The sequence below is a fragment of the Echinococcus granulosus genome, assembly GCF_000524195.1.
Source record: "Echinococcus granulosus chromosome Unknown EG_S00040, whole genome shotgun sequence".
Classification (NCBI taxonomy): domain Eukaryota; kingdom Metazoa; phylum Platyhelminthes; class Cestoda; order Cyclophyllidea; family Taeniidae; genus Echinococcus; species Echinococcus granulosus.
Window position 1 is genome coordinate 149,363 of NW_020170420.1, and position 21,934 is coordinate 171,296.

General features: G+C 43.4%; 3 protein-coding genes across 3 annotated transcripts in view; 2 read left to right on the top strand and 1 right to left on the bottom strand. All coding sequences in view use genetic code 11, as the record gives it.

Moving 5' to 3' along the window:
- Window positions 1–954: 954 nt before the first annotated feature.
- On the top strand, window positions 955–11,163 carry EGR_05432 (hypothetical protein; the record flags this gene model as incomplete). The annotated part of the gene is made up of 8 exons (XM_024494681.1): window positions 955–963; window positions 2,611–2,732; window positions 4,999–5,095; window positions 5,694–5,817; window positions 5,852–5,960; window positions 7,840–8,070; window positions 9,637–9,724; window positions 11,014–11,163. The coding sequence occupies 8 exons, from the start codon at window positions 955–957 to the stop codon at window positions 11,161–11,163; spliced, it is 930 nt and encodes a 309-aa protein (XP_024350866.1).
- A 1,693-nt stretch (window positions 11,164–12,856) lies between these two features.
- EGR_05433 (hypothetical protein) lies at window positions 12,857–13,171 on the top strand (the record flags this gene model as incomplete). The annotated part of the gene is made up of 1 exon (XM_024494682.1): window positions 12,857–13,171. One exon carries the CDS (start codon window positions 12,857–12,859, stop codon window positions 13,169–13,171), a length of 315 nt encoding a protein of 104 aa, XP_024350867.1.
- A 7,346-nt stretch (window positions 13,172–20,517) lies between these two features.
- The window catches only part of EGR_05434 (hypothetical protein), a gene marked incomplete at both ends in the record, with an annotated part of 5,840 nt that continues 4,423 nt past the window's right edge, over window positions 20,518–21,934 (bottom strand). Inside the window, one exon of the mRNA XM_024494683.1 lies at window positions 20,518–20,631. Coding sequence (XP_024350868.1) covers window positions 20,518–20,631 — 114 coding nt within the window. The remainder of the gene's footprint in view (window positions 20,632–21,934) is intronic.

Consider the following 21,934-nt stretch of genomic DNA (forward strand, 5'->3'; position numbering starts at 1 on the left):
CGACTTTCCTTCTCGTTACTTCTACCATGAAATCTAGGTTGAATTGTAACATCACAATTTCTCAACTTTTAAAACATGAAAATGGCGCTACATTGCATGATCGACCCCCCATTCTTGGCGTTTCTGAAATGCCTCCTCATTACCTCTTCTTAGGATCTGCTCCACGAAGTCGTGTGTGTAACTGGAATGCTTAAGCTTCGTGCATCTTTGCTTGATTGTGGTTGAATAATATTGCACACTTCCTATTGGAAGTGAATTTTCTGCGTTTATACAAATTCTTGGTGCTTATGCAGGTCTAATAGCTGCAAATATTAGGGTAATATACATGAGCGTTTTAACCCGACTCAGGCCTATTCGTAGGTCCTTAGAAATGTCACTTCAAACATGGACTGCGGTTTGCTGCAGTCTTGTGCAACACGTTTGAAGTAGCACTGATGAAGATGCTGCTCACTTCTGCCACTCTTCTTGTTTGGTTCAATTTCTTACTATAAACAATTTTCTGCACTTTTGTTAGTTGTCACCTTGAAGGTAAAGTGGATCTGTAGAAGCTTTTTCCTAGCATGCAGGCAGTGGATACCATGAGCTTAATCTTGTTTAAAGTATAAATTAAAGAACATCCAATACTGAGCACATTTATTGCCCTATGTGGTTTTATTTATTCCAATTAAACGTATCATTTGAATCTTGTTTAAAACAAGATTATATGGTTAATATTCAGTACCTGGTCTGTTTCAGAAGTTATTGCTGTGAATATTTTGACGCTAGAGCTTAGTTAAATAGATAGGCAATAGGAGAATTAATAGCTGTGGGATTCCGTGAAACGCTAATACTCTCCCCTAAACAATAATAGCCATTCGAATGCTCTTGCATCGAGTTGTTGAAGACCTCATGCTTTTGTCGCCATCTGGCCGTGCATGAGAAACTGCAGTAAACTGAGAGAACTGTAGCCGGCATATGTTTGAAGTAAGGGACGAATGGAATGGTGAGTTGGACCTCTGATTTAACTGAATCGCAGCCCCAAAAGATGACATGAGAGACGATCGGGATCCTTCAGATCTTGGCCAGACTAGAAACAAAATATTGGTGAAAGAAATTTGTTCTATTTTACTTGGTCTTCGGAAGCCGGTGTCTGCGGTGGCAGGTTGATCGGTTCATCTGAAAAGGTGCTCCATTTGCAAGTCAAACGTTCAAAAGATGCCCCTCTCCAAGGACTTGTTGCTTGTTGCAAGCCTGCTAAGACGAGCAGTTACTTGACTAAACTCAGTTTGACTCCACTTTCCTCCTTTAATGCGTTTTGTACCCGCTTTGGTAACTTTGCCACTGTTACCGCTACTAATTTCATATTAGTAGCTCGCCTTCTTTGGATAAAAGAGACTAATGAGAATCCTTCCGTTTTCTTTTAGAATTAAGTCTGTTTGGCATGAATATGAGCAAAGGAAAGTTGGCACTGATAGCGTTGTACATATCGCTTCCGCTTTTAAGAGGTTATGACGGTGGCAGCCGAATAAAAGGTATTTTTTAGCCTTATCTCGGAGTATATCAGCTACTCGGCGAAATTTACTGCTGATTTTTGGTCGTCAAGTCACACTTGTGGTGAGGCCAATTAGGGATTACCACAATGTGGTAGTTTCATGAACGAAGAACGTTTTGAGTGTTTTGTTCTGCCGTGGGTTCGAAATTTGCTCCTAGGGCAGTTCCTAATTGAATAATTCGAAAGATCTCCTCGTAAGCCGATTGGCGAAACATGCCCAAATTTTTGGCTACGGCTGACTCATAAATCTGGCAACTAACCTAGTAAATCGCCATATCGCCTTCCTTATTTGGTGAATTACGGCACGCACAGAAGAATGTGAGTGTGTTCTCGCTGCAGTCTCACATATCACCTTTACTGGCTGATTAGGCAATCTCCTCCCAGAGCTGTCAATCGGTCACTCACTCTGTTGCACCTCATGATGTGTGCAACCTTGAAGTGGTGGTTTTCCATACCACTAAAGCCATTACTTTGAGTCATTGCACATTATTAGGTAATATTGCAGGTTTCTTGAGCATTCCAACTACTCATCTCTCATTCTCTACTGTTATTTCTACTCCACCCACCTCAATCGCTGAGCTCTCCGTTGTCAAGAAAGCTAAGAGGTCAATACACGAGTAAATTTAAGCACTTGTCCTTCGGTTCAATGCCTGCAGAGACATGCAGTTTGTTGGTTGCCTTCTAATCTCTTAATGATTTCATTGAAAGATCCTGTTTCATTTTCTTCCAACTTTACGAAAGCGTGCAGTCAAAAAGATTGTATCCATCGTTGCGGTGGAAAGACTTCTCTGGTGTGTGTGTGTGTATGATGCCCTCGATTAGCGAAATCCTCTCTAACTGTCTGCTATTGACTGTTCACTCCTCAGCAGGTGAAGGTTGTAAGTTATCGGACATCACCACCGCCACTCTGCTCTACAGTATTTGGACTAGAGACCGAATTTGTCCGCGACGTTCACATACACGTGGAACATAGGGCAACATTTGCTACAATTGCTGTAATGCTTTTCAGGACATAAGCCCCAAAGTCCCGCTTATGATTTGAGAGCTCTTGCTTTATTTTTACTTCTTTTATATAAAAGCACTGTTTCCCTGACAGAAGAAGACCTACCCCGGCAAAGATAGGGAGTGAATTTTTACCTTTTCTTGGTTATGGCACATCACCAGAACCTGACACGTGCTGTATGACGAAATTGAACTCTGTGTGAGTATTAAACGTGACAGATGGGGCGAGAGAGCATAAGGAGAAGAAGCACGAGGAGGAGAACGTAAGACCCATGGATCGGAGGATGTGGTACCTAATCTGTACACTTGTGGCAGCATTGTTGTTTTTCCTCGCCATTGGCTATGATGGATGGCAGTGTGGGAGCAGCATTCTAAGTGGTGATTGTCTTCGCGCTAAATCTCTTAGGCTGACAGGTGTTCTCCTCTTGACAGCCGGCCTGGTTATTTTCCTCACAGGCATCCTTCTCGTAGTCCTAATAGTTTTTGACCACTTCTGGAGTGCGATTGCAGCATGTGTACTGGCAGTCATCTCAGCCGTTCTCTCAATCGCCGGGGTCTGCTACTTTGCAAAATTTCTCACACTTTCGTCACCTCTCATTGCCACTGTTGCAATGACACTCACGACTGCTCTGTCTTGCATTCACTTCTTCGAATTGGTAACTATGTATTTTTCCTTAAAGAATTATGACAGCCAGCCTAGTGCAAATTAACCAGTGGCTCTGCTCACATATGATACTTATGTGACAACTACCTAATTGTTACAATCACTGAAAGCAACTTAATGTTGTTAAAGCCTTCTTGTTGCTGTATCTCTATGCCCCCAAAGTGTGCTCTTGCATCTGGACACCTGGTGACTTCAGAAAAAGACTCCCAGCCTTATGCATGAAGGTGTTGGAAAATAAGGGAGTGGTTCAGTGCACTAGGAAGTAGATAATCCGTAGATATGTAAGTAGACAGATGGGAAGAATGATTGATTAGCAAACAGGTAGAAATATTTGGAAAGATAGTCATCTAGGGAGATTTAGTAATAGGCAGGTATGACGATGGGGGGAGGGGTGAATGGAGAGATGCGTAGGAAATGGATGGATTCTGGGGAGATGAGATTAATAGATAGATGGATAGTGAATGGAGATATAGATGGTGGGATGAATCCGGATTGGATAAATTGATGTGTGGATGAATGTATGAATCAATAGAATATCCATATCTATCAAACTGGAGCCCTCACTCCACTACGAAGGCGTCCTAGGGCTTATCCAATGACTGGTGAAATTGCACACCACGGTGGCCACGACATCTCCGAAAATAATGCCACAATTTCATCTTTGCTCCCCACCACCCACAAAATTGCACAGAGGAGTCAGGTTTGTTAGGTCTCCGGGTACATCTGACCTCAAAGCTATTTGTCTACCACACACGTCTACTCAAAAGGCCGGCTTCTCCACAAACGTGGAGTCATCCTGTCCCTCTCAGCATTGAGGGGGCGCTGGCCATACTCTCTGGCAGGGCAGTTTTGGCACAACTCGCTTTTGAGCCTCAAATGGTGAGGAATGGAAAGCGTGCCAAGTATTATAACCTCTGCTTAGTTTATATAAGGCTGGTAGATGAGAGTAATGGAGGTGAAATAAACCAGATGAAATGCAAGTGACAAATGACCGCCAACGTGCAACCAAGCTACTGTGCTACCTAATAAGGTAGTAGAACTGCTAAGTAACCCATCGACATTAACAAGACTTTTATTTGACTACCTCAAAAGATCATACAGACTTCCCTACAGATTACTATCACAACAAGATTGAGCAGAAAAGACAACGCGTAATAAAGAGGTTTTGAGGCAGTTCACTGTTTGGCTGTCAGATCAAAGATGAGAATGACAAGAAGTGCAGTGGTGAGTGTCATTGCAGCTGTTGCAATGCAGGGCGACTAATTCTGGTTCAAATCCATAAATTAGAGGAGCCCAACTATCGAGGTAACGGCGAAGATGACGGGCAATGCACAGGCTGATTGTGTAAGCTTGACGTGATGCTTTATCACACCACCAAAGCCATCACATTTGACCACTGCACATTAGTCTAACGACTTTACAAGTTTCTCAAGAATTCTTAACCACTGATCCCGCCTTTTATTGTTCTACCTGTCTGAGGTTTCGCTAGGCGTTTCTTGAAACCGGAAGAACTAAATTGGATTTTCTGAACCACAAATCAAATGTCCTGCGGCTGTTTTGTGGATATTTAATCCCACTGGTGTTGAAGAGATCCGATAACAAGAAGTGGCCTAGCTCAAATTATACACGAGCTCTTCTTTCGTTCCATACTAACTTTGGTTGCCTATTATGACAACCACTGCAACGACACTCCCCGCTGCTCTTTCCGGCATTTGCATCTTCGACCTGACAGCCAAACACTAAAGCTCCCAAAGAGAGGGCCTTATACTTCCACCTTGAATTGTCTCTTTTATTCGTCTAGATGGATGACTTTTCCCACAAATCCATTTGCCCCTTTTAGATGTCCAACCAAAATTCCTGCTGATTTTGGAGGGTTATTTTGCAGTTCTATTGCTCTGGTGAGTCAAACGCTCACCCAGATGCACTCAGTCAGTACCTTGTTACTTGCTGTTTCCCCATTCCATACCACTTCCTTCACTTTAATAATCCATTCTTGTATAAAATAAGTAGAGGCTGTGTCCAAAGCTGACATTTACCTGACAGTTACTTCACTGTCATGGGCACCCACCAGATCTACCACTAGCAATTACGGTCTTAGACATGGCAGGGAAAGAGTAACAAAATATACTACTGAATTAGTGTCTATCAGAGTAAGGTGGAAGAACGCTTCGAGATGTTATGAGAATTGTGGGAAGGAAGATGTTTTGCGTCACAAATAACTCCAGATGAGTCCAGCAATTACCTTGACCAAGGCAAAGATGGCCAGACACTGCAACAGCCATAGTCACGATAGCGATTTAGGATGAACAAATTAGCAAATACTTGTAGTAGTAGGAGACACTGTTCATGCTTAAGATAGCCCCACACACAACTACAATTCCAGTGGACACATCAATCCTTGTCTTCTTCCTCACTATAATGAGAGACTAGTGAAACAGGCTTCCTGGTAGGCGCGATTAGCTGTTTTGTAGACTTCTTTCCTTGTGCATTCATCAGTTAAAAGACATGAAGAACAATGCAGCTGCAATGCACCGAGAAGAGGGGACTAAGCCATTGTATCATTTGGACATCGAATATCTGGTTGTCACAGCAAGGCGGATCAAATTTACATGCATGATATGTGTGATGAAAGAAACACTTTTGCATAATCCAAGATAAGACTCCTCTCGCCATCGGATCGTATGATTTCTTCCCTTTAACATCAGGTGCTCCACCTATCAGGATCAAAAGTCTACAAGAGAAAGACAAAATTTCCCATTATGAGTGAGAATAACCAATAAATACAGCTGGTTTTTAGAGCCGCCTAGCCATACCTCAAAGGGCTAGGGAGCAGCAGAAGGTGAGATCTGTGCTTAGAATTTGTGACAGACTTGTAAATTGGCCTGACTAATGTGCTATGACTCACCGTGATGGCTTTGTAGTGCGATTAACCACCACATCGAAATTGCACACATCACGAGGTAAAGCATGGTGATTAACCGAATGACAACTATGGGAGCAGATCGCATAATCAAGTAGCAGAAAGATGATTCCTGAGACTGCAGCGAGCAGACACTGTCCGTTCTCCTGTGAGTAGCATAAGCCACAGAAAATGCATGACAGAAGCCAGTATGTCAAGGTTTGAGGTCCTTTGCCAGTTACATGGGTCAGACCTAGCCCAGGATTTGTGCTTGTCTCATCAGTTTTCCCACCCCGACACCCTTCGAATTATTCACTAAAGGATTTATGAGGGAGCGGATCTTACTTCCACACCGAAACAAAGTGCCCAGCACACTCTCTACCCACCATACTACCACACCATGGTAATCCCTGATTGTACACAAGGCATACATGACTTGACGACCAACAATAAGCAATAAATGTCATCGGGTAGATGACATCTCCCGCGATAACAGAAAAATCCACTTTATTTTGCCTGCCATCGTCATAAACGCCGTAGAAGCTGAGGCGATAGGGACAGCGTTGTCAGTGCCAACTTTCGATTGCTCACATTCACCCTACACGTGCTTCACTCAAAAAGAAAACAGGAGGATTTTCGTTAGCTTCTTGTAACCAGAAATGCTAAGCTACTCAAAAAAAATTAGTAGAGGTAGTCAGTGGCAAAGATAAAATAAAATGCAATAGCAGAGGATAATCAAAGCACAAAGCGACTAAAGAAGAAACATCTCTAGTGCCGATCTCCTTAGGCTACTTTCAGAAGGTGGATTTTGCTTCTACTCTTCCTTTGCAAGCTGCACATTACCACTACGGGGAGTTACAGATAACCGAGTTAGTCTACAACCACAGCAGGCTCGTTGAGGCTATACGGCATAATCGTTTAGGGTGAGAGGGATGTGGCAGAGAGCGTAATCAGAAGTACTGAACCTGAGGATAGACGAGCGTCTATGCTACATAACCAGGCACACAAACAAGTTCCTACATTTTACAAGTCCCCACAAAATTGCACGATATTGGAGCGAGCTGTACGCACAGAAGCGCAAACCTTCTTTTTTATCTGGGAGAAGCTGCCCTGCGAGAAATGACTTCCATTATCCCAATCGCGGTTGAGTTTAGGCACGGGATGCCCTCAAATCCACAGTTTAGGACAAAGAAGACTTGAGCAATCGCGAGGCGTTAAGAAGCAGCCAATTTGGGAATGCGAGCACTTTAACGTCCAACTTAAGACTATCTGTTGTTAACATACCTATAAATCAAAACGTATTCTAAGTGAACAAGGAAGATCCTTGGAGCTAGTTCTTTTTACATAGATGCAAATTTGACGTGGATATAGCTGCAAAATTTAACCACTTTATCAACGGGCACTGATTCCCTCCGTCATAAGCAATCCTATTCTTCCTACCGCATGATTTAACAAGAAACTTACTGTGGAGACATGCAGACTCAGAACAGCATTCTCTTTTCAAATCCTTGAAATTTTTCACATCTTTGAATCAGCCTTTCACTCAGTCGGATAGTACCTCCTGATTGGCTGAGGCCACGTTAGTTGTACTTGAAGTGTCACTTCAGGCCAAAGGTCAGCCGGTCATCACAGGTACGCGTAACCGAGCTGACCGGGTTCATAGTGAGTTAAAGAAATAGCACAACTCGACTTCCTAGTGTCCACCATTTTAAAGGAGCATAATCTTTCATACTCCACAAAAAGGAATAGTACATTTATTCGCATTTTGAGAAGAGATCTTGGAGAGAAGGAAAGATTAAGATCACTACTGTGTCCCAGCAAGCCACACAGCTATGGGGGAGGAGTTGGAATGCAACACCCTGAGCTTTTGGAATGTTATTTGAAGGAGGAGTCAGGAGCATTTAATGACAAAGTTGGAATAAAATGCAAAGAATGCGGGGAATCAAAGCAAAAAGCGATCGAAGGGGAGCCAAAGTGAAACCTAACAACAAACTACCCGTCATAGCTGGTGCCGCACTAAAAGCTGAGGTGGGGGACTGTTAGGAGTGTGCCGATGGGACGAATCATTACTGAGCAGGTTGTTGAAGTTTGCGCGCACCTTTTCTGATTAACTGCTCTCCGGCCTATGAAGATTAAGCGAAACAAATGGATTTATTCTCGTATGTGTCCGAGGTGTGTAAACTTTCTGTGATGTCACCTCTTGGAGAAATGGCACAGTTATGGCAAAGGTCATTTTTAACATTTGCGTGGGCACTCACTTAGACGCACGCGCCAACCCAGAGAAGGACCATCTTATGCATGTCAGCCATCGTATTTCCATTTTATATCCATTTCGCGGTGATGGTTACATGGACGTTAAAGGCAGTATGACTTCAACACGTCTGTGCAAGAATACTCGAAGGGCTAATATTGCTTAAACGATAGCCTTAATGGTACACTATACTGAAATCACTGAAACAAGCGAAGCGTCAACTGTTTCTCAAATGATATTGTTCCAAACATGTTTGTGAAAAGTGCTGCAACGAATACAATTTTTGTCTTATAAAACGGAAATACATTCCCTTCTGGAACTCCTTCTATTCTCCAAATTTTTCATTCCCAAAATAGCCCCTCACTCGGTCAGTCCCATCTGATTGGTTGAAGTGTCAGTCTGGGTTCAAGGTCAAGTGGTTATCAAATACACGCGTAACGGAATCGGTTCACTGACACGGCCGCAGACGCAGGCACGTTCAGTGTCCACTACCCATCGTCGGTCATGCCACCTCTCCGTGTTGACTCACGCACGCTGTTAACCGTCAAAGACGTCTATCATATTGCCTTGACCTACTGATTAGCTGGTTAGTGACACTGAGAAAGGGAGGCGACCAGCGACCACGGTAACATAAAACCAAAAAAAGTGGGGCTTTGGATAATGTCTGAATCAACAGTGAGACATAAAATCTGGTTTTAATATGATCTCTGTACATCTCAGCTGCCAACAATGAATTCTGGCCTGCCTTACTATGGCGACAAGATGAAATGAAAATGCGTAGTGACAGCGTGTGTGACTTTGGAGGCCACCGATGACAAGAGACTGCATCCACCTTAAACACCAATTCATTAGCAAATGGGCAACACAGTGACTTGTCGGATAGCAATATACATGCATTATCAAGGATTTACAAAGACACGGAAGCAGCGGTAAATTGGAGAATTGGCACAATTCGAGTTCTCAGTCTACATTATTCTAAAGGCGCATAATCATTCATACTCCACAAAAAGCACTATTACATTTATTTGCATTTTGAGAAGAGATCTTGGAGAGAAGGAAAGATCAAGATCACAGCTGTGTCCCGTCAAGCCGCATAGCCAAGGGAGAAGGGTTGGAATACAGCGCTCTGCACTTTCGAAGCGCAATTTAAAGGTGGAATCAAAAGCGCCTTCTTGATGAATAAGCCACCAAATGTACAGTTTCAAGGTGAAAGCAGCATTTGACAAAACAAAAATCACAAGAATAATGACAAAAGGGACTGTCCACTGAGCTTATTTACCACTGTTAAGATACACTCATTGTGACTTGCGTTTCAACACAGCATGTACAAGCGGTTTTAAATTAAGCAATTTTTGTTATTCAAAACTCCAGATTAAAGTAATGGCAGACTAGTCAAAGGGGCAACCTCAATGTGCCTTAAGTGTGAACATGCACGTAGTTGATATACTACTTAATCGTCAGCAGAAAGAATTTCTGACCACACGGTTGCCTTAGCATCCAAGATCAACGCGCCCACGTCATGCCACTCTCGCATTACTCAAATCTGAGATTAAATGTTTGGAGAGGGGCTAGTAAAAGCAAGAGTGAGTAAACAATCCTGCTGCTGCTGCTACCTAGGAGTGCAAAATTAACCAGCGCGTCAGACGAGCGTTTTAATTTTCTCCTACACTGACTTTTTTCAGCCGGCTGTGACATGGAAGTGGACAAAGTCTTAACCTACATTAGCGCATCAAATGCGGCAGTAGGGAGAACCCCCGCCTTCGGAAAACTACTTTAAATCACACAAATTGACAACGTGATTACCTCGTTTACCAGATTTTATTAACCTCGTCACCCACCACCACTTCCATCTGTACATTTAAACACGGCGAGTAGACGGTGGCGTACCTGCGCGCGCGGAGCGGTTGCTGCGAGCACAGCTTTATCACATTTGGGCAAATTGGTCCACTTGTTGGAACGTGTCGTCTAATTTTATTATTAAAACGATTCTCCGCTGTGCTTGAATGGTTTTAATAATTGCATTTGTGCATTTTTCTCTTGATTTAAAATGGCTGAAGACAAAGTGGAGGAATGATAGCCGATATGCTTAAGATGATCCTCCCACTCCATAAAGCATGATTGGCAAGTGGGTGCCTAAGCAAAAGTAGGATTGACCTGCAGACAAACCCAATCACAGCTCGAAGAGATGTCACCAGCGAATAAGATACAAATTAAGTCCACACGGTGATGGCTTGTCAAGCAATTCATTAAAAAAATGCTCTTGCGAACTTCCTCAACAACTGCTCAGTAGGGAAACGTTCGCTTGTCAAACTCCCAACGGTACTCCTGCCTCATTGCTTGAACAAAGGCTTGGCAAGAGAAGCAGTTAGTTAGTTCCTTTTAATTTGACGCCTCCTACATCGCTTTGTGCCTTCATTTTCCACTCTTGTTGCATTTTATTCCAACTATGTCACTCAACATCACTTCAAATTGCCATTCAGTAGCCCAGAATTTGTGGTTGGAAACGGTACACATAAAAGTACTCTTTTTTCCCCCTCTGAGTGAAGCATGCCTAGCGTGAATAAGGACAAACAAAATGCTGCAGCTAAATGCTGTTTGCATTGTTTTCTCTTCTACTGCAGTCATGACAATGGGAAATAAAAAAGTGGCTATTTATTGTTAATCAGGAAGATATTATTCACCCAATGTCATTTATTTCATATTTTTGGTCATTAACCCATTTTCAATCTGTCCGATGTATAGTTTCATCGAATTTACTTGCACAGCTTTCGGTGCTGAAGCCTCAATATCAGTCTGGGAGATGTAGTATGAGTTAAAATGACTGGCATGGGTATCGCCAGGACTGAGAGAAAAGGCAATAACCACTGTCAATTCCTCTTAACCTCTCCATCCTTGCCCCGCAATGGTGCTTCTCTGGCAGTAGTTCTCTCCTGCTACCTCCAAAACTGCTATTTTACTTTCACCATAGTAGTGCCTAGGCCTTATTAACCGGGAATTTGAGACGAAGTGCCGATGTGCCTTGGAATCGTGCCAAATTGGAGGATGAGTGGGAGTCTGGTTATCCTCCCTAATTCGCATCTGACTGGCGGACGGGGGGTGAGGGGGTATGAAAGCGCCTCTTTCCAGGAGGTGCCACCGCACCCTGACAACTCCATGCGTAGAAGTTGGAGTGGCTATGAGGTATGTCACGCTCTCTGACTAGTTAGTCTTGAGTTAAGGCTGATGAGCGATTGATGGAAGGTAGTAGTATAGTGGGTTAAAGAGCGCGTTAAGACGTTTTGTTCTGACGTAGGATTAGCGTCTACTCCTTCTGCGATTCTCAACTCATTACTTTTAGTGGGCTTGAGGTGAGCTACATTTCACCTTTCTACGTACTCATTAAGATCTCTCATGTGAAAGATGTCGATTTGTTAATCACATTTCTGAAACTCGTGATGTGTGCCAACCTGATGTGGTGGTTTTCAACACCTCTACCCCAATCACATCAGGCAGTTGCATATTAGTCAGACAATTTTACGGGTTTCGCAAAACATCTGACAATCTATCTCTCCTTCTTCTGCCATCTCTTTGTCAGAGGTTAGGCTAGGCGTCTCTTCACACTGATAGTAAGAAAATCTTGGCGTTCCCGTGTGGATTTTGTCCTTAACATTGGGACGTGTTAAGTTTCTAAGATAAAATCATGCGATTGTGGCCACGTTCTTACTAATGAATACACAAGAAAGTATGTCTGCCATCAAGTGGCCTTGCCATCCTACCATCGGGCTTAACCAGCCTTCTTGGTGCTGTTGTCATGGCTCTTATCATGGCGACCAAGAAGGTAAGAACTGATGCAGCCAATGGCATTGCTGTTGTGCGTGTGGCTAACTTCAGCAAGCGGTGTTACTAACACATCACCTTGTAAAGCCTAAGATCCTGTCTTATTTTCACGGCCAACGCTACTCCCAGTTTGCGTCATCGGTGGAAAGTGTAGAGAGGGATCTGCTTTGTTTCCTTTAAAAATGCCTTTTAATGCGGTCGGAGGGTAGAAAAAACACCCAAAACTTGAACATACTACAGAAGGGAGAAGTGTGGGAAAGGGAGGTAGACCGTAAGAAGACTCTTCATTTAATTAGCACTTCACAAACTACATAAATAAAAGTAACTCGATCCATATCGAGCCTAATTAGGATTACATGGGGCCCTAAAATCAGTCTAGATTAGTGGGTTGCTTTATTCCCGAGAAGGCGGTGCTTTTGAGTGTTCCTACAACAGCCCCCATTGATAACGTGTACCCATAGGGATTGCCTAAACCGCAGTGGTGAAAAGACTCCTCTGGTGTTTACTGGATGCTCTTGTGAGGTGGAACCCCCCCCTCTCCCTCTTTAGCTTCAGATGCAGGAAAGCGGTAGTATTCGCAGTTATAGTCGTCTGAGGCACGTGCTGTGGAATGGCCTTGACCCAGATGGGAGGATATAAAGGGAGGAATAAAGGAAGGAGAAAAAGTACAAGGAGGAGGAGGACATGTAAGTTATGGCTTGGAAGGTGATGTGTTTAATCTTTGCATTCGTGGCAGCGTTCCTCTTCTTCTTCGTCACTGGATATGGTAACTGGAACTGTGGGGACAGAATTTTAAGTGCCAAGTGTCATCGCTACCCCGAATCCAAGGTGACTGGTGGTCTCCTCTTAACAGCCGGTCTGGTTGTTCTCATTGATAGCTTTGTTCTCAGCATCCTGCTAGTATGTGACAACTCTTGCAGTAGAATCGCAGCCTGTGTATTTGCAGTCATCTCCACAGTCCTCTCCTTCACTGGGATCACCTACTATCCGGACATGAGAAAAATGTAGTCGCCTATTAATGCAGCCTCTGCAATTGCACTCACGGTTGCTGTGTCGGTTAGTCTCATCAACGATCTAACGATCAGACACTGAAGCATAGTCTCCATTCGTCGTCTTGATGGACGACTCTTCTCACAAGTCAGCATGCCCTCTGATTTGGTCAAATTCATGTAAATTTTGGGGTGTTATTTTACACTTTTGCTTCTTCCCTAGGTCGCACAATCATTTGAATGAAAGTAGTCAGTCATGTGTCACTTGCTTCCTACCTGAGTCATTTTGTCTCCTGTCCTTTGATCTGCCAGCCTTGTGTAAATTTAGCAAAGCACACGATTTAAGTCACCATTGAGGTGGCAGCCACTTATGTATCATAGATGCCGAGATGTTTTTGCTGCCATGTCTCTCTAGTTGTGGACACATTTGTTGAGGGCATCTACGTGAAATTATGAGGACTCTTAGTTGAAGCCAGGCATGGTCTTGCTTGTAAAGACTGGGCGACTACAGACTAAGGTGCCTGATCTAATGCCTTTTGGTATTGATAAATGAGGGAATGGGTCATTGTAATGGTAAGTAGGCAATTGGTAGGTAGGTAGATGGGTAGGAAGACGGGAGAGTATATACTCAGAGATAGTTGAAAAGGACCTTGAGGGAGGTTTAAAGGTAGGTGATCATGTAGAAGGGTGGATTAATAGGGTGATGTATGCGGAATGGGTGGATAGATATGTGAATTATGGGATGGATGAATGAATAGATAGATGAATTAATGGATAGTGGGATAAATGCATAACTAGTGAGATTAAAATAGTTTCGTCAAGCTTACCGGTTCTCCCGGTATATCTATAGCCACTACTCTTTCTTTACGTCGCACACCTACTCTCAAGGCTGACTGTCTGCACAGTAGTATTGCCGCTCTGTTCTCCTTAACTTTGGGCAGCAGAAGGCGACTCTCTCACAGAACGCTTGTAACGCATATCACTCGGTGAGTTTTGGGGTGAATGAGGGAAGTAAACACTGTTTTGTGAGAACACAAAGTGTTTCAGAATCTCTTAGTGACAAAACCTCCCACTCCTGAACAGTATAACCGAAGCCTAACGGAGAGAGATGATAGAGGAGCACTGAGTCCACGTAAGTGAGATAAGGAATAGTCACATCTACCATCCAGCTGATCCTTGGAGCAGTGCAAATCCCCTACTCCCTCTACACTGTAACTGGCTCTGCACAGGCATACCGGTGGATCTAAGTGGCATCTCATCCCTAACACTGCCATTGAGATACCACGTTGGAGTTCATACTCATTCGAGATGATACAGCCTATCTAAGCTAAGGAGTTGGGGAACCTCTCAAGGGAGGTCCAAATGCCAGACAAAAGTCAAAGCAGTACACTTCATCTCAATCCTCCTTGCGATAGTCTGCAGGAAGGAGGGGTGGTAGTGTGTGGTGATGAGATTAGGAAAAGTTTGGGGAGATTCAAAGACCTTGCTAGTAGTAGAGGTTTCCTCTCTTCAATGGCACGCTTGATGTACAATCAAAGCTCTAGATTTTACCTATCCTCATCTCAGAGGTGACTGTGAGAAAACAAGCTGGGCAGTCAGCAAACAAGGCAGTTAAAACGTTCGACTGACCCACCGGCTAATTTGGCACTTTTAAGCGGTAGTGGCATCAGTAGCAGGATATTTTGCTCATTCTCATATTTACATGACCTGAACCCAACTTCTAAACTCAGGTGCTAGTTATACGACAGTGATTTGTCACTGCACTTAAAGTTTGTCTCGGCAGGCAATTGAGCAGGCAGGAGTTCCTTTGTTGAGGATCGAGTGACATATCAACTGCGCCCTCGTTCACACTTAAACTTGTTAATATGACCTCCTCAATGAAATTCCCAGCACTTCCATGTGGTGCTGTTGAGCTATAGCAATCACCTTACCTGGTGCCACTTGTAAATGAGCTACTGAAGCGTAGGCCAAAATATGCCCGCTGAGAAAGTGGCGTAAAGGCAAATCCCAGAGGACACCCCGCATTCCATTACTCTAGTGTTTTATTCGTCATAACTCGCTTTTACCCTCAAACTTTGCAGCAAACAGCTTTCTATTCTATAACTGTTATTTGACTGCGACCTTGAAATCGCCTTTCCAAAGCGTTGTGGATTGCTTTTCAACTCTTCCCGTAGGCTGTGTGGGTTGCGAGGATACAACTGAGATTGTGTGGATTGTGATCTACTTCGCGTCTTTAAACTAGTATAGACAAGAGATCAAAATCATGCCAATTCTCATACTGACTACCGCTTTGCGAATCCAGATACTTCATGTCTTGAAAATCCCCTGTCACCTTACTGTTGTGTGTGCGGCTATCTTCGGCACGACTACTGTCTTTTACCAGTAGACTTGGTCTTCCTTAATCTCGATCATGACAGTGGCCGTTGCAGTGTATCTGGTCATCCTCACTCTAGTAGGGTTGTTCGCTGGAGTTGCCCGAAGTCATTTGAGACACGACACATTCTTCCCCAGTCCCAGCATACCCCATAACTTCACTTGACTTTGTCCCACCTTGATTCGATAAACACTAATTCAGTAGTATAGCTTGCCACGCTTCTGGCGCTCGTGTCTATGATCCTAGCTGGAAGTGGTGGATTCCTGTCTCCCACCGCTAAGCTTACCTAGTCCTTAGAAGCTGCAGACACGCAGTGAGGGTTTGCCCCCATCCCCACCAGGTGCAGTAGAGAACAGAAAGGCACAGATGAAATACAATTACCTTTCCCGTATGCTCAACTGTTTCAACAATCATGTAATAATACAAAGCCAACTTACGCGTACTTGCTGATGCAGCAATTATGTGGCTTGTGGAGTTGCTGCTACAACAGCATGTGGGATCTGAGATGCGACTATATTTTCATGGTCAAGAAAGACCATGAAATGAGGCTAAGCTTTTGCATTTACGTGTGACGCTTCTAAGAGATTTTAATACATGTCTATAGCCATTTTATGATGTTGTTTTGAGTCATTGTTCACATTTTATTGATGTATATTCCCATCATTACTGAAAAAGATGAGCCTTAGAAAAGGGTGATTGTGAGTTTCCTTTTGCCTCTTGCTCCTCTATTACATCTAGTGGGGTTACAGGCACGCACAGAAGTGGCATTATTAATACGCAAAGGACAAAATGACGCAAGGCAATCACTTCACACTATGGAATTACTGTCCATCAGATTGGAGTTGGGGAACGCCTTGGAAGAGGAGAGATTAACGTGCTCTGCCTCAAATAAATTTAGGCGGCTCAACTGATTACTCAATGTGCGGCAGAGGTAACATTCACACCTAGTCTGAAATTTGCCACTTCTTGCTGATGAATCACATGCTTTCCAATCGGTAAGTTAATGTGTTTCCACTACAAGGACTAAATATCCGCATAAGAACCGCAAGCTTATCTCATTTTAGAACGCTAAACTAGAGAAAGCAGGTGTTTTCAAGAAGCACCTAGCCTAATCTCAGGCAGTGGAAGCAGCCAAATGGGAGAATAGTTGCTAAGATTTTAAAGAATCTAGTAAAACTGCTTTATCACTGTGCAATAACCTACTGAGATGACTTCAATGGCGTCGAAAACAACAACCTCAAGGTCCCACTCATCGCGAGGTGCAGCAGGGTGATTAACGGATTGACAGCTCTAAGAGGAGATTGCCTAATCAGTTTGCAAGAAGGCGAAACTTGGGAATGTAGAGAGAAAGCACTCACCGTTCGACTTGTTTAATTAGGAATTGTTCCACATCAGAATAAAATACCAACACAAGCTCTCAATCTACGATATTACTACACCGTTATCGCCCCCTGATTAGCTTCAACTCAGGTATGACTAACTAGATAGTGCGACTTACTTCATTGCCAATCCAACCCCCGATCAATGTTGGTAAGATACTGTGAAAACTCCTAGACCCTTTCGCTTTGCTTCAGACAGTCGAATGAGAACCATTGCGAATGACCTGGCTCCAGCTACACTAGTCAGCTCGATTTTGTGGTTAATCAACACTTTCCATCGAGTTTTAGTGGATAAAGATCAGGTGATATTATACCGAAAGTGAAGTCGTATTTACAAAATTATCAGGAACGAAATAATTGTAGAGAAATAGGGGTAGTCAAGAGCAGAGTATATGAAAAATGCGAAATGGACAAGCAACGAAAGCATAAAGTGATTGAAGGGTAGCCATAGTGGAAGCAACCAATAAACTGCATTTCTTTGCAGGCGTTGGATCGACTGCCAAACGTTTAAATTCCTTTGCGTACAAATTTCACAGTTTTCTCACTCACGGCGTGCTTAGTGGGTGAAATTTTCAAAAAACCTGATGTATCGTCTGTCGAATGTTCAGTGACTCAATGTGTTGACTTTAGTGCTGTGGTAAACCACCACATCATCGTTGTACACATCAAGAGGTGCAGCAGGGTGATTGACCGATCGACGGCTCTGTGAGATGATTGCCTAATCAACCAACAGAAGGGTGAAGCGTGAGACTGCAGTGGAGACACAGCTCTTCTCTGCTAGCCATGAGTCACCAAAAATAGGGTGATGGAAGGTAATACGGTGGCCCTTGAGGTCCTCCGCCATCATCATCAGTCATACGTAGACAGGCATTTGTGCTTGTCCAGCCTTTTGGCTCACCATGAGATCCTTTATTTTATTTAGTTAAGGATTCCTAAAGGGGCAGTTTTTGAACCCACGCGGAAACAAAATACCCAACACACTCTCCACTCATCGATACTACTACTCCGTGTCACTTCCTGATTCTCCTGGAGGCAAGTATATCTTAACCTCTAAAAATACATGACATATGAGGCTGATCAGATGGTACCTTCTGAGATAACACCAAACAACCACATAGTTTTCGCTACTTCCGCCTTGACCGCCATTGAAGAGGAAAAGATCAAGACAAACCTATCAGTTCCAATTTTTGTTTGCTCGCATTCGTGCTATACCTGTCTCACCCTATTTTCTGGCGTCATCTCTTGTAGCTGCCGATCCTTTATTCCAGAGGTCAACACCACTATTTCCTTAGGCACCCCCCTTTAAAACACACTTCACTGCGTAGGAGGACCATCTTATATGTGTCGGCTATTATTTTTCTATTCGGTCTTTATTTAGCATTGACGGCCAGATGGGCGTCATGAGCATTCTGGCTTCAACCCGTCAGTGCCTATGATACTTTACGCCCCTAACATCAACAAATGGGGTTTTAAGTTCGCCGAGAGTCTGGTGAGCTGGAGAATGAGTTAATAATTCTGCTGATAGGTAGGAGCTCCAAAATAACCAGTGGGTCAGACCGGTGTTTGAATTCCCTCCTTTACTGACCGTGAGGGGTTGACGAGAGGATAGACCCTTAGCGAGCAGGTTGCTAGCGGAATTTGAGAGTCCATTTCCTGATAAAGCGTTGGACAAACCACCACTGATGCTGACGCCGAAATCTACGCAAAAAGCAACAAATTTCTTTTACTAATAGTTTGTTTAAAACTCAGACTTTTCTTAAAAATGCCGATTATCTCTGGCGTTGCCTTCTGGAGCTGTGAATCGGTTATAGGAGAGGTCGACTTTACCATTCTTTTTGGCACTTACTTGGAACACATATTGGCTACCGTTCTCTCATTTCCATTTCTCATAATCATGCGTACCGGAGTCAAAAGCATTCCGTCTACAACACATCGCTGCAACAATAATAAAGCAGTTTTTATTGTTTACGGGAGAGCATTAAGAGTTCACTAAATTTCGCCTCGTTTTATTCTCCTTTTTCTGATCTCTTCAACTTATTTCCAGCTTCTATAAATCCCAACTCTAATTACTAAAACAAATCAGACACTAAATATTACTCAAATTATCTCGTTCCAAAGAGGATTCATTTGATCTTTTCCAATGATTTACTATTGAGCGTGTAAAGCAGTACATTATTTTGGTTTAGGCTTTTCTTTATTTTGTGCGTAAAATGAGGTTGTGTTCTTGGTATCCACCGGGGGCAGGCTGGAAAACAAGTTCTTCCTCCACAAGGCGCATTACACGTTAATTTCAGATCCACCTTCCCTTCAAAGCTTCATCCACTAATTAAAATTCCAAAAAATTATGCATATTAACCTATAATCAGCCTCTATTAGACTTGTATTCGCACAAATTAGAAAACGACCTTTAGATACATTAATCAGGATAAAGGTGGGTGTTTGAAGCCACGTCCAATTGAATGTGCGTAACACCGTCAAATCACAATTAAGTAAGGTTGCATCAATGCCAATACATCCCAGTTGCGCACACGATCTCGTGGAGCAGACCTCGAGGATGGTCGTAGAGGAAGAGTTCCTGAGTTAGCATCTAGGCTTGGCATTACCGGAAATTTTTCATGCCACCCATTTCACGATGACACCTTTTCTTATCTAGATAGCGAATTCTTCTGCTGCACCTCTTTTAAACGCTGTACACTACTGCTGTAAGAAATTTTAAAGCCTGCCAACCCATTTAAGCTCAAACGCCTGACGCACGTCCATGGTCCATAACGAGGCACATAAACAAGTCACTACAAATTTTCATGAAATTGGGGCGAGCTACATCCTAGACAGAACATGGCATGGCACATTGCATATTTTTTTCTTAAGCTCTCCATGGAAATCTGTGGATCCAGAAAAGCGCTCTCTTTCAGTTCTTCAATTCTTTACATCCTGGGAACAGCCCCTTCTGATTGGCTGGGACGGTGTTAGCTGCACCAGAAGTGCGACTCGAGGACCATGGTCAACCAGTTATCACAAGCACGCGCAACTGAGCTGACCAAGTGACACCGGCCCAGATGCAGGATCTGACAGCCTCCACTGCCCAGCTAGTTACAGCTCCGTGTTTATTCGTACACAAGTTGTCAACCAACGAAGACGTCTGCTCTAATGAGCTAATCAACTGATTATCTAGTCGGTGACCTTGAGAAAATTCGGGCCACCTGCTGCCACGGTAACTCCCCGTCAGCAAAATCAGTGGCTTACGTTATAACCGAATCAATCGTGAGAGTCCTAACCTATCTATAATCTAACTTTTCTGCTAGCAGCATCGACTTCTGAGCTGCTCTACCACAATGGCAAAATGAACTGAAAGTGCCTGCTCTTTCTGCTTCAGCAGCTTTGATGCCTACTAATGACAAGAGGCTGCAGATACTCTTATCGTCAATTACCTTGGGTGAGAGATGGCATTAAAGGCTGATTAAAGGTAGTAAAAGGGCATACAATACTAAAGAAACTCCGAGACATGAAATATCCGAATTTGCAAAGCAGCAGTAGTGAGTTTGAGAATCGGCACAGTCCCCACCTCAGCGTTCAGTGCAGTACCAGCTGTGATGGGTAGTTTGTGGTTTAGTTTCAATCCAGCTCCCCTTCAATCTCATTGTGCTTTGATTTCTTGTATAATTTGCATTTTATTACAACTTTGTCATTATATGCTCCAGCTAATATCATTTTAGTAGCAAAGGATTTCTGGATAAAAAATGACAGATAAAGGTTCTATAGGTTCCTATTAGGGTAAAGCGTGTTTATCGTGAATATGAGTAAATATAAGTCGACAATGTCAGAGTTGTCTTACTAGCGTCGGATTCTGCGGGTTCATGAGGAGACCAGAGAAAATAGTGTGATGTTTTGTGCTATCTCGGGAGATAGCATCTACTCAATAGCATTTGATATATTTTATGGTGGTCAAGTTATTTTCAATTAGTCTGACGGATGATCTCTCCAATTGACTTATTCACGTTTCGGTGAGGCTCCTTCAATGTCACCAGACAGATGCAGTTGGAGATGGAAAGACTGGCACGGATACCGAAGGAGGCATTGAACAACTCGTCAGGACTAAGAGAAATGGCAATAGCCACTGACAAGCCCTCTTTAGCTGTCCATTCCTACACCGTATAGATGCTTCTTTGTCATTATTTCTTACCTACTACCCGTGAAACTGCCCTTTCACCTTTGATATAAAATTTTCTAATCTTTATCACCCGGAAATCCAGCGAGAAGTGCTGATGAGTTGCGCAATCATGTAGACCAGGAAGGGTTAGAGCCTGGTCATCCTCCCTGACATGGGGTGAAGGGATAAAGAAACTGCTTCTCTATAGGAGTTTCACCAACTCTTAACAGAACTGCTAACGGAGGTTGGAGTGACAATGAGCTATGTCACGCCATCTGGTTGGTCATACCTGCATTGAGGCTAGTTAGGGAATGCCAAGGTGAAATAGTATTATTGCCATCGAGCACTGTGCATATTTTGATTTAGCGTGTTGGCAGAATTTGCTCCTTCTAAAGTTCTTATCTGAATAAAGTGAAGGATCTCTTTGTCTGCCATGTAGCGGGACAGAGACTTGACTACATCTAGCTCGTGAAAAGGGGTGGAGAACTTCAAGGTTCACTCTATCTTCTTCCGTCTTCATTTATCAATGACTCTTTCCACATACGAGAGCACGGTGTGTGAAATCTCCCCACAGTCTCACATTTCACCACCCTGCTGATTGATTAGGCAATCTACTCCCTGAGTCTGCTGCAAATCAAGATAAGTGCAACCTTGAGGTGGTTGTTTATCCCGCCACTGAAGCCATCACACTGGGTGATTGCATATTATTCAGGCAAATCTGCAAGGCTTTAGAGAATCCAAACTACCGATCTCACACTCTGCTAATCTCTTGCTTCTTTAGGCTAGGACAGGCTAGACTAGGTGTATCTTAGGATCAGCTACAGGAATCGGCTCCTTGCAGTTTTAGTGTAAAGTATTCAACCTGATCGTCGGAAGGTGTGA